General features: G+C 37.3%; 1 protein-coding gene across 10 annotated transcripts in view; it reads left to right on the plus strand.

Annotated features, from left to right (window-relative positions):
• MSH3 (mutS homolog 3) overlaps positions 1-12,726 on the plus strand; it is a 94,824-nt gene that overhangs the window by 5,977 nt on the left and 76,121 nt on the right. For 9 of the 10 annotated variants that reach the window (XM_017806222.1, XM_017806229.1, XM_017806225.1 and 6 more), the window contains exons 4-8: positions 436-648; positions 1,913-2,029; positions 2,790-2,907; positions 3,436-3,581; positions 4,578-4,744. In XM_017806222.1, the coding sequence (XP_017661711.1) occupies positions 436-648; positions 1,913-2,029; positions 2,790-2,907; positions 3,436-3,581; positions 4,578-4,744 (761 nt within the window). The remainder of the gene's footprint in view (positions 1-435; positions 649-1,912; positions 2,030-2,789; positions 2,908-3,435; positions 3,582-4,577; positions 4,745-12,726) is intronic. The other variant, XM_017806231.1, reaches the window with a different exon arrangement.

Genomic DNA, 12,726 nt, shown 5'->3' on the forward strand with positions numbered 1-12,726 from the left:
CAAATTGTTTTATTTCTGGATTTACTGTGGAGTTTTGGAACATCAATAATCTCTCTACACTGGAGTTTCTTACTGTAAACTGGAGTGGTTATTTTAATAGCTGGCCAGTTTGGACTGCCCAATCTTTGCAGCTTGCATGGCTCTTGATCTGTGTTTTGAGAACTTATGATACAATAAGCATATGATTTCACCTGAGGTGTCTGAGGATTGTTGTACAGCAAGTCAGCTAACTTTGACTTTCCTGACTTTTTAATTCCTTTTAATTCCAAATAAACTGTGTTGTGTATATCCTACTTTAATAGTTTTGCTGCAGCTCTTTGGGCTATTTAATGCAAGAAGAGTCTTTAGCTCTGTGGTCAATGGAAGCCAAGGTATATGGGGGCAATTGATTTGTTTCATGATTCCTAACTGTACTTTTCCATCCTTTATTTACAGGAGGAGGTACGATGTGATCTTAGTCAGTTTTCTGCATCTCTTAAGTCCTATGAAAATACTCAGAATGCTTTGGATACAAATCTTAATAAAAGAACCAAAAGCATTTACACTCCATTAGAACTTCAGTTCATAGAAATGAAGAAACAGTATAAAGATGCTGTTTTGTGTGTGGAATGTGGATACAAATACCGCTTCTTTGGAGAAGATGCAGAGGTAATTTTTGCCAGGGTTATGCAAAGATTGTTGCATTGTACTGGTGTCCTACGCTGTCTATGACTACTTCCAGAAGGGAGGTTTCTTTGTGGGTTCTTCTGATACTTGAAATCAAGGTGAAAAAATCTCTACATGCTTAAACTTTTTGCCAAAATAGGCTTTATTATTTTGTAATTGGATGGTAGTGCTTGCTGTCATGCATGCTGAGAATTTAAGGTGAATTCCCAGAATAAGTACTTGTCAGAGTTAAAAGTGAAAAACTCTCAGAAGTGAATTGGCTTAAAACTCTACCAGGAGTATTTCAGTTTGGAAGACAGTGGAACAAGTACTGTAAAAAGAGATGAACATAGCAAGTATAGTCTGGATACAGAGGGTATTTTGAATGCGTGTTCAGATGTGGCATCTACACATGCCAGATCTGTAGGAACTTGAAAAGACTTGACAAAAACATAATTTTGAAGTGATGGTTCATTAATGGTTCATAATGTTGGGGGATTTTTTTTGTGATGTGTCCCAAAGTCTTTGCTGCCTACCTTTGATTGGTACTATTTCCACACTCGAGACCAGTGAGAAATGTTGCTTAGTTACTGGGAATTAATTTTCCCCATGAAATTTGGGCTGTGTAATTTGTCTACTCATTTGCTGGTGTACTCATAGTCCAGAAATAGAAATACGTGGTCCAGGGAGACAGGTCAGTGTTTGGCTGCAGTTCCTGCTTAACACACATTGTCTAGTCAGTGAACAACTAAAAGGCAGAAAGTCAAATACGAATCACACATGATAATGTCACATTTCAGTAAGTGTTGTTACTCTTTTTTATTAAGTATTCAGTTTCTACTACTCTTCGATATTGATTTTTCAGTATTTTAATTGATTAGCCAGCTTAATCCCATCTTAATAACCACAAATTAAATACCTCCATTCCTTTTGTGTTTTTAGGAGTGCAAAAATTATTTGACCATCTGTTGAGCTGTGTTTCAGACCCTGTGTGTACAGTATATGTGGTTTGCCTCACAGTGGTGAAGATCAAACTGCACCCTAAAAATCTGACAGGTGAAGTCTGTGATAGCGAAGCCCCTGCTTGTGGCAGTGCCAAGACAGGAAGGTGCAGGGGCCCAGTCCCTCCAGGCTTTCTCCTGGAATGTTTTCCCTTTGACACTGAGCTTTTAATTGTAGCTGTGCATCACTGTTGTCATAGAGATAAGCTCCTTACCCTCCTGAATGACTTTCTGACCTGTCGGCTGACTTTTCTTGTACTTTGCAGATTGCAGCTAGAGAACTGAACATCTATTGCCACCTGGATCACAACTTCATGACTGCCAGTATTCCGAGCCACCGGCTGTTTGTCCACGTGCGGCGCCTTGTGGCAAAGGGACATAAGGTCATCTTTGACCTTTATTAAATCCTCTTGAGCACAGAATAGCCCTGAAATAACTTGCACCTATTGTAAGCAGAGTCTTATTTCAGCTGAGAAATGGGCAGCTCATTATCACCTGCTTCTGCAATTAAAAATGTCCTTTGTTTCAATTCCTCTGTTCTGGGAGGTGTCATGGACCTTAAGTAGATTCAGGCTTCCTCTGTTTTACAGAAAAGTATCTTCATGTTTTCAGGAACAGTTCTGGAACAATTTTTCCTCTCAATATTTCTTTATAAAGTCTTTCCATTTGATAAAGAGAAATGTATATATCCTCTCTTTTATTGTTCCTCACATCCTTGTTTTCCTTATCCCAGCCCAATTTTTTTTCCTTCCTGTCCTTGATCCCTGTAAATCTATGGCTTTCTGTTGATAGCTCTTTTTCTGGTTTTAGGAAAAGAATGTCACAGAATATGCTGAATCTAAATTGATTGCAGCAACCATTCTCTGATAAGCAGTGAACTGTAGCTTAGTTGTTTCAAAATAGGACAAGAAGCACAGGGGCAGAGGCTGAGAAGGCAATTAGGAGTAGACAAAGGGTCAGGAAAAGGAATGCCTTTCTCATTAGTAGGATTGATGTTTGCCTCTGCCCTTTCTGTTGATGATGCACTCCAGCTTGAATCATGCATTTGCTCTTTGCACGTCTAAAAATATCATCAATCATATGAAATAGTAAAAATAATAATTTATTATCAGAGATCTAACTTTGTTTCTTGTTTGCCTGTAGGTTGGAGTAATAAAACAAATGGAAACTGCAGCACTGAAAGCTGCTGGAGAAAACAAAAGCTCTCTCTTCAGCCGTAAGCTGACTGCTCTCTACACTAAGTCTACACTTATTGGAGAAGATATCCTTTTCAAACAAGTTTGGTTTCAGATCTAACCTTTGGTTTGTGAGAGGTCTTGATTCCAGTATTATCACCTGGATGGAACATGAGTAGCAAGTGGCAGCAGGAAACCAAATTCCTTTAATTTTATGTTGTGTAAAACATCTGGCTGGCTTTTCAAAGAATTTAATCTCCTGTAGGTTTGTTGTGAAACAGCAGAGGTTATGTTTACTGTAGTTGCTTTCTGAAGGCAGAGAGTGGGCTTCCCAAGTCTGCCATGTTCTGCAGGTCCTGCCTAGAAAATGCAAAAATGAGATAGAAACAGCTTTTAACCAGTGACTTTAGTTTCTTCCCTTCTATTTTTCGTTTTCCAATCTCCTGCCTTATCTATCTCATTTTTTTTCTTTAATTTCTTGAACTAACTTATCAGATACCAGGACCTAAAAAGATTTTTAGATTAGTGCTTGTGAGTAGAGAAGGACTTAGATCCAGAAGGACCTGTGAACAATCCACCCAAATCTCTGTACTGGTTTTTTTAACACTTGTTACATGTGAACCCTTTGCTGAAGCTGGATGATTCTGTAGATGTTGAAGAGGTAACAAGAGATGTCCCTGATAACTACCTCCTCTGTTGCTGTGAAAATGGAGAAAACCTAAGGGGCAGGAAGACAGGTGACATTGTTATAGGCATTATGGTAAGTTAGTTTCATAGGGGAATCAGTATTTTAGGGTTTGTGTGGAGTGGTTTTGTTGGGTTTTTTTGAGAGGTGGGTGATTACCTTCTTAAAGTCATGATCTGTCTTATATATTTTATTTTGGGTGGGGAATTGATTTCTTTAAATTACTTTTTTCTGGATTTTTTTGTTGTTGTTAAAAAGGGGCAGTTTAGGTAAGATATCATCTGTATGTGAACTGTGATGACTTTACATTTGAAAACTACAGAAAAGGAGTTGATAGTTGAATATTCATGAAACTGTATTTGCTGTTGTTTCACTTGAAAACATATTTTAACCAAATACAGGGAAATCATTAGTTCAGATGCTTTACTAACTTTAAACATTTTTAGGGTCAATATTTTAAAGCTTGTGACTGCTTTTTTCCTATATAAAATACTATTCTTTAGAGCAAAAGACTTAGGATTTTTTACCATTTACACTTCAGATTTGTATTCTCTTTTATGGTGAAGATTAAAACCAATCACTTTAACCAGCAAAACGTGGTGATAACTGAAGCCTGGTCAGCTGGTAATTAATTAATTTAAAAGCATCTTGATTGTGCTTGTGTTTGAATGTCACACTGCAGATGGGAGAGAACAACAAAAGCACATGTTTAGATTCCAGGCTGAATTATGTGTAGCTTTCATAGACTTCAAGTACATAGATTTGAATTGTATGAAAAGTTGAACAGTGGTGGATTGATGACAACAAGAGCACATTTATATTTTTAATGTATTGCTGCCACTTACCAAGACAAAGTCATGACAGTCTTTTGAAGTTATTACAATACTATAGATTTGACAAAAACACAATTTATGTTTTTTGATCTGCCACGTTCACTGTGTGTGTGGGTGCTGTACAGTTTTGTGCTGTACACCATAGATTTTCTTTCTGGTTTAACAGTTTGAGTCAATGAAACACTCCCTGGAATTGTAAATATCCAGTGGATATATATGTATTTTTTTTATTTGACAGGTGATCCAACCAACTACTGGAGAAGTAATTTTTGACTGTTTTCGGGACTCTGCGTCTCGCTCAGAATTGGAGAGTCGAGTTTTGCGCCTGCAGCCAGTTGAAATAATTCTTCCATCCAGGTTGTCAGATCAATCTGAAAAGCTCATCAGCAGTATAACCTCCAGGAGGTAAGTTTCGAAGGGATTTTGTGTTTGAGGCTTTTTTATTTTTTATTTTTTAGATACAGCACACCTATTGATAGAGTTTAGATCCAGAAGCAGGTATAGATGTGTAGTTCTGTAGAGGCTCATTTCAGAAGTAGTTTGCTGCTGGGTTGAAAATCTCCCAAATGCCTCTTATTCTTAAATTGTACTTAAATTTGTGGCTTCTCTCTCTGGCCTGTGAAAGATTCATGTGCCTAAACGTGGTCATTTAGATAGTCTTGCTACCACACTCCTGATCATAGGATTTGTTGGAATAATTTCCAAGCTTATGCACTTACCTTTGACTTCTGAAAAAAGTGTTTTTTTCTTTTTGTTTCTATTAATGTAAATAGGTATAGAAAATCTTTGCAACTGGTATTTGATTCTGTTTCTCCTATTACACTATCTTGAACTTGGGTACAGACTTGTGAGTGTTGTGACTGATTATCTACTTATGTTTTGAGTTGTCTTTGTGTATTTCAAGAGGAAATTTGTTACCTGTTTTCTGTATCAGTTTTACTGTGTAATAAAGCCAGAAGAGGATATAATTGGTAGGGTGATAGATTAAAGATGAAGCAATTCTCTGAACAGGTGGGGTAGGCTTGTGAAATCTTGCAGATGCAATTTTTGTGAGAAAATATCAGTTTTTCTTTTTTTTTTTTTTTTTTTAAACCATGCAGGCTTGGGCTGTAGAGAGCTAGCTCAGAGCTTGATGTTTCAGTAATCATTGTGATGCAGGTTTGGGAGAGTGGCTGTATCTTTTTTTTTTTTCTCCTGGTTATGCACAGTTGAAAACGTTTGTGAGTAACTTCTCATTTTTATGAAGATCCAAAAATACTACCCATTAGCTGATTCTGTGAATAGATATTAGCTTGTATAATTTTTTGCCTTTCTGGTAATTTACTAGGCAGCTTTCCAGCCTAAATGTTCTTAATTACAGGAGAGTGACAAAAATAAAAGACAGTATTGCAGTACACTTCAGTAGTCTTATTTCAAAAACAATTCTTCATGAATTTTCTTGTACCAAAGATGAAACCACTAGAGGGCTCTGAAGTATTTAGTATTATTTTAAGTGATTCCAATATGCTGCTTTCCTGTGCTTTTAGCTGGGCTTCAGTTTTTATACAGTTGCTTTTACACAGGCAGGAATTTCATTTTAATGCATATTGAGAGGTCTGAAGAATTCAGGTTTGGTTGTTGGCCTATTAGCTGGTAATTTCAGTCTTTGTCTGCTCTTTTTTAAAAACTCCCGGGAAAAGTTTCATTTCTGTAATGTTTTGAAGACCTTTCTGACTAAAACCATGGAAACTAGGTCTTGTGATTCAAGAAGGCTCCTCATCTCTTTGCGTATTAGTAATGCAATGGAAAAACAGTGAATTTGTAAAAACACAAAGGGCACAGATGGGAGAGAAAAATAGTCCCATGAGGAAGAGCTTGGAGAGATTGAGGAGAGAGAAGGGTCTTTTCTGTGTGAGAATTGCGCAAGTGGTTGTGTGGGTAACTTGGGGGTGCTTTGGTGTTCCAACTCGGCACTGAGCAGCCACGGTGATGTGGGCTGTACAAAGACCACATGTGAATATTCTATACTGCTGTGTGTGTCTCTGCCTTAAGTCTGCACAGTACAGTATGTAATTCTTGCTTATGGAATGCTGTGCTTCTCTCTTCCTGTTACTGCAACTGTATCCAGGTTCAGCTGTGTCACTCACACTGTTCGCTGGTGCTTCTGTTCTGGTGTTGTGTTCATTTTCACTGCCAAATTTACAGCAAAGAAGGAAAAAACAGCTGAGTGGCAGGATTCTGCTGTTCTAAATCTGTTTTTATCAAAAACAAGAGCCAAATAAGTTGCTAGAAGTTTTCCATGTCTAAAGCTGATGACATTAATGAGCAGTTAGTGAAGGCAAATGCTGCTGTAGTACGATCATGTAGCTCCTTGTAGGATTTGTTCATAAAATGGAGTTTTAGTTCAGTTAGTATGAAGCCAGGTTAGTTAAAGTGGATAAATGGGTAATTTTACCACTGATTTAAATGACATCTTTTTTTAAAGAATTTTTTGTAGCCATTTGGATTAAACGGGAGTTTGCCAACCTAAGCATGCTTTAGGAATAGTTTAATTTATGGTGTAGATTCATATTACAAGCTAGAAACTTTTGGTAATTTAAAACTTGTTGGAAGCAAATGTATCGAAGTCTGTCATGGTTCCATGCTGGTTTGAATCTCACACTTTGCTGTTTCATGTGGTAAAAGAAATGCTCCTACTTACCAGTGTCATCACATTGTCCATAAAAGTTAATAACTAGAAGATACTATTCAAGGGCAGATTTAATGAACTCAAAAGTACTAATCAAGGATGCTGAACAGGAGGTCAGTTTTGATGCAGAGCCTTCCTTCAAAAGCAAAGTGTAAATTAAATGTACATTGCAGAAACTGGCTCAGGACAAACTGTTCTGTTTGCAAATGCTGACCTGCCTGGAGGAAAATATTTTAGTGTTTTTAGCTTCCTTCTTTCTAGAAAAACAAGAAAAAAGTCTTGCCTTCAGAAAATATGTGTATTTTTACAGAAGAACACTGTGTTTTGTACTCCAAGTTCTTCCTAGTCAAGAGGGCACCCACCCTCCTTAGCATGTTGGCTACTTTAGAACGTCACCTGTGCTGATCTTCCTGACAGTATCTTTGAGGTTTCTTTTGGTTATTTTTCTCTTCTCATGTGCCCCTTTTTTGTTTCATTGAAAAATCCAGTGCATCTTAAGAGTGCTCCTTTGCTCCTCTTTTTCTATTTTTTTTTCCATTTGCCCCTTTTTATGAAATGTTTTATCCTGTGGTGTTCTTGGCTACTGTGTAAAACCACACTGATCAATAGTCCTTTGCTTTTAATCCAGAGCGTTTTACCCCAGTCTGCACTGTTCTGGTTTTTTTACAATCTTTTTTGATGTCTGGCCAACAATCTAAAACCAGAGTGATCTGACAACTGACCTATTGTCTGTGTGGTTTCTCACAGAGAGTGCTATCCATTTCTAATTGCTCTCATGGATGAAGTTGTGGATTTATGTCCTCAGTCAAGGAGTAGAAACTCTACTGGAATGAACTCATTGAAGTCTTGTAAACAAGTATAAAATGCTTTTAATTTTGTGGATCTTTATATGTGGCTGGTGGTTGCTCAGATCTGAGAGTGCATTCATGTAGTTGATGCTGAGGAGGTATTTTTTTTGTGGATGAGCAGGGACAGGAAGGCTTGTAGTGGCAAAAACAAGACACCAAAGGGTTACAGTGAGAGTGACCACTATTGCGAATTAAATTGCAGAGCAGAGGACTGAAGAATACCTAAAGGGTTGGCAATCATAAAAACTAGTGGTTTCATGGTTTTATAGCTTGTAATATTCCCATGGATTTTTAAGTGAAAGGCAAGCTGTGACAAACATCTTGAGAATGTTTTATGTAAGTGGAAGCCACAAGCAGTTTGCAGCAGGAAATAAAGAAGGCAAGTAAAGTACAAAACCAGCGTGTGAGCTATTTTCTGCAAATACAAAACCCAAGTGCATCAGTGAACAGATGTTTACTTGCTAAGGAGGCATTTTACTCTGCTAGGAATCCAATTCATGGCCTGGGCAACCCAGCTGTGGGGAAGCTGCCTGGAGAGTATTGATCGTGTCATAGCTCACTCCTTTTGAACAGACAGGGCAAAAAACTCCACAACAGTATTATCACCTCATGTAATGACCCAACAGAACTGTTGGATGGGTTGGGGTTTTTTTCAATTTAATGCTGTTGTGGTCATGAAAAATGCTGTTCTCAATACTGGAGTTGATTCTTGTTTTCTATGGCACTGCAGGTGAGGGAAGCATGGGGCTTAAATCTCATTCAACAAATGACTTATGGGTAAAGTCATATTTTCCATGGTGTCTAACTGCCCTTCACAGTTTGGGACACAGCACAGGCACATGGCATCCTTTGGGTGGAATTATTGTCCCACTGTGCGTGCAGAGTTGTTGCTAAAGAAACACACAGAGGCAGTTGCAAAGCCCTGTGATTTTCTTATCCCGGATGATAAATTACATTAAAAAAAAGTTAACATTGCTTTTTACAGCAGCAGCTGGCCTTTGCAGGCCTTGTCTTGCCCAAATCCCCTGAGAGAAAAGCAAAGATGTGTGCCCTGATCAGCTTCCCCAAATTCTTTTCTGCTTCCGAGGTGCATTATTTTTCATGTGACTGCAAATAGTATGGAAAACATGCTGTGTTCAGTAGCTGTATTTGTGGCATTTTTGCACTGATTTTTGATATTCATGCATTTGGATTTCCCCCACCCCACCACCATTTGAGCCAGAAATTATTAAATGAAGAATAAATTGATTTGATGCCTGTCCAATTTCTTACTATCAGAAAGTTAACCTTTTAATTAGGATCCCCACCTTACTAAAAGAAGCAGGAAAGGTAAAACTTCAAAGCTTTTGCTTTCATGTTTTGGCACCTATTTGATTTACTATTATGGGATAGATCAGAAACTATGCAAGGTACACATGTAAGTAATTCTACTTTTTGTTGTCCTCTCTAGTTTTGATGTTACTTGTTTTTTTTCTCTCAGTATATATTCATATACTGTGACTTTTTACATATTCAAATGGAGAAGGACTCTTAACCTCTTAAAACTGGTATGCAAGTTTAAATTTTTTTTTTAATAGTCTGTGAATGTTTGTTGGCATATTTGTTAAAGTCCTAGCATTTTTCTTTTTTTTCATAATGACTACTTTCCCATAATTTATTCTTCTTTGAAGCTGACTCGGGACATAAATCTTTCCCTGTGAAACAGTGGCACTATGGATACCTTGGATGTGTTACCTTCTCAGACACTACTTCCCACTACTTTCCTGCCCTCAATGTTAACCCTAGGAGGTAGAAATTCAGCAGCTTTAATCAAAACAATGTTGTGATGTAAATGAGACAAGGATGAGAGAGAGAGAGAGAGAGAGAGAAAGACTAAACTGTCTGCATGTTTGACATGCAGATAAGTGATACCAAAACGAGGAGAAGAATAATGCTCTTGCAGTGGTGGTTCCCAGGGAAGAGAGAAAGCCCATGAAGTATTTATTTTTCATAAACTCAGAATATATTCATTTTCTTAAATTTGAAGAAAATGAAACTGAAGTGGGTTTTTATGTGCCATCAATCTACTGAACTGCAGAAGGGAACAAGATTTGTCTTTCAGGCTGTCTCTAACACTTTAATTTTGATAATTTGACATTTGTCTCTTTTAATAGATGTTCTTTTTTATGTATGGCATAGGTAAGAGGCTTTTGGTAAAGACTTGTGAAGGGTGTCCTCTAGGCATGGACTCTTCCTCTGGTAATTTGGAATAGTAAAAATGACTGTTAGACATTTGTACTTCAGAGGTTTTTATTTTTTCCAAAATTTATGTGAATATTTTCTGAGTTCTTAATAGTGAATTTGAAACCGCTGCTATAGTAATGAATTAAGCACAAAGCTTAGTAATATAGTATTTTTTTAATGTAAAAAGGTTTCATGCATGATACTTGCTTTCAGTTTATGTGAAAGGCTGTTTCTGCAGAGGGAGACTGATGTACTTAGAAGCACTTTGTAGCAAGTATACTTGAACCTCTTGGCACTTGTTACTTCTTCACTTGAATCTCTTGGCATTGTCCTGCTCCTACAGACCCCTCTACTAAGTTGTGGTTGATGGGGACCCTTAGATGGAGAGAGAAGCAGTAGATCCCATCCCAGAGAGGGCATAAATCAGACCCTTCCACCCTTCTTCATCTTTAACATGCACTGGGGTAGTGTAGCGTTCTGAGAAGGAAGGATAACTTTCCTGGACAGCTTCCTGGATAACTTCATGCCATCTCACTGCATGTCTTCATGTGGGTTTTGGCTGTGCATTTTACTGGACAGCTCTTGTTAGGGCTTGAGGAAGAACAAGAAAACACTGTGAAGAGCAAGGTGGTGTTCAGATAATCACAGAAGAGTTTGGGTTGGAGGGAACCTTTTTAGGATATGACCATCCAACTGATTCCTTATCCACTGAACACTCCATCCATCAAATCCGTTCCCAGGGCACTGCTGCGTTTGCTATACAAAGAAAATTGATTCATTTGAGAGAAAGTGAGCTAGGAAGAGGAAAAGGCTGAAAAAAGAAGCCTTTTATTTATGGAGAACAGTTGTGTAGTTGTCAAAAATCCTTACTTACAGTATTAATTGATATGTTAAGCTGTTTTCATTATCTGAAAAGATTGCACGTGCATTTGCGTCTATAAGTGGAGAAGTTAAGCCTCACCATGAAGCACTTGTATATATTGCAAATATGGTGTGCTTGTTATTTCTCATGGCTTTGACCAAAAAAATACTTGGTTTGAAATTTAATTAAAGGATTTGTGCTTTGAGTTAATCTGGGTGGAAATATAAACACGTGATAAAGCAGTCTGGGTGTGAGAAATTCATATGTTTCAGACACAGCCACAGTCAGACTGCAGCCTTGACCTGGCATCAGAGTTTGAATGCTAATGCTTTTGGGTTGCCTAGGTAAAGAAGTGCTTTCATAGCTATCATAATCAAAGCCAGTTATAATTAACCTTCATTAAGTTATGTTTTGGAATGCATATTTTGGAATCTGCTCTTCATTACTCAAAATCATGACATAATTTTGTGAGCCATGGCAGAGTGGGAAGTACCAACTGTATTAAACAATTGTCCTGTGATATAGAATTAGCGTGTTATCAAATATTATTAACTGCAAAGTAACACATTTGATTTTTAACATACTGAGAAAAGGAACAGAGTAGAGTATCACTAGTTTTTACAGTGGTTCTGGTGGGTTAAGGAATCATTTCTGCTGTCCCATGGCCCCTTTCATATGATCAGTGCAAAAGTTTTTGCGGCTTCATAGTGAACTGCAACTGGGAAAAAAGATAAACCCCCAAATCCACAAATGCCAAGAACCCTCTTTTTTCTAACATAGCTTCTCCTTATTAAGAAAAGTAGAATTTGTCTTGAAGTGTGGTCATATTGACAGCTGTACAATTTCAAGTCAGCTGTTGAGAGAGGACTCAGGATAAAACATTTATTTGAACATGGAACATTTTATTTGAGCATGGAACTTTTATAAAGTCCCTTTATTGTAGTCCATACACTCACAGAAATATTAAGAAATTAATGTGTATTAATAGGGATGTCTTTTCAGGTGCTTCTGTCTCATTGTTTCCTATGAGTGGAATCTAGATTGGTACCTGAGCAAAAAGACCACGTGTCTTGTGGGCAAGAATCTGTTCTTTGACAAAAATAAACAGTTTCATTTAGTAGCTTTATTCCCTCTATTCCCTCTAATATTGTAAGCATTTCATTTGTTGGCAATAATAAAAGATTTATTATTCAATTTCCTTAGGTCTTGACTTACAAAATCCGGTGAGTTAAATATCTATTGCTTGTAGAATTAAGATACTATTTTTTCTTCTATTTTTGTCTTATTTAGAAGAAACAAACAGAAAAAACACGAAACTCTACCACCTCTGTTTTCAGTTCACTTCTACAGAGATGGCGTGCAGTCTTGTGGTATTTAAAATTATATTTTGGGCTGAATCATTGCCAGAGAGAGCATTCACTCAAATCAAAGTGTAAATATGAGATAAATTGAACTTCAGCTTTTAATTCTGATCTTCCTTTCCCTTTTTTTTTCTTAAAAGCATACCATTTAGCCCACGCTGCCTTCACCTGTTTTTTTTCCATTTGTAAAGTAATTTAAGTAGCTTTTTGCAGTTGACTCCTTGATTGTAAATCCTTGCAAGAAAGAAAAATACATATTGTACAGCATCTGTATGTTGCATGCAGAGTTAAACCATGGGAAGGACAACTTCCCTTCTTTTTCACTTGTCTTAACTTTTCATGGAATGGGAAATCAAGGTAACTAGCCATTTCTGGTTAAAATGTGCCACTCCTAAAGTTCAGAAATGTGGCAGTAAAAAGAAAAT

This window comes from Lepidothrix coronata, unplaced genomic scaffold, assembly GCF_001604755.1.
Source record: "Lepidothrix coronata isolate B3197 unplaced genomic scaffold, Lepidothrix_coronata-1.0 Scaffold14, whole genome shotgun sequence".
Taxonomy (NCBI): domain Eukaryota; kingdom Metazoa; phylum Chordata; class Aves; order Passeriformes; family Pipridae; genus Lepidothrix; species Lepidothrix coronata.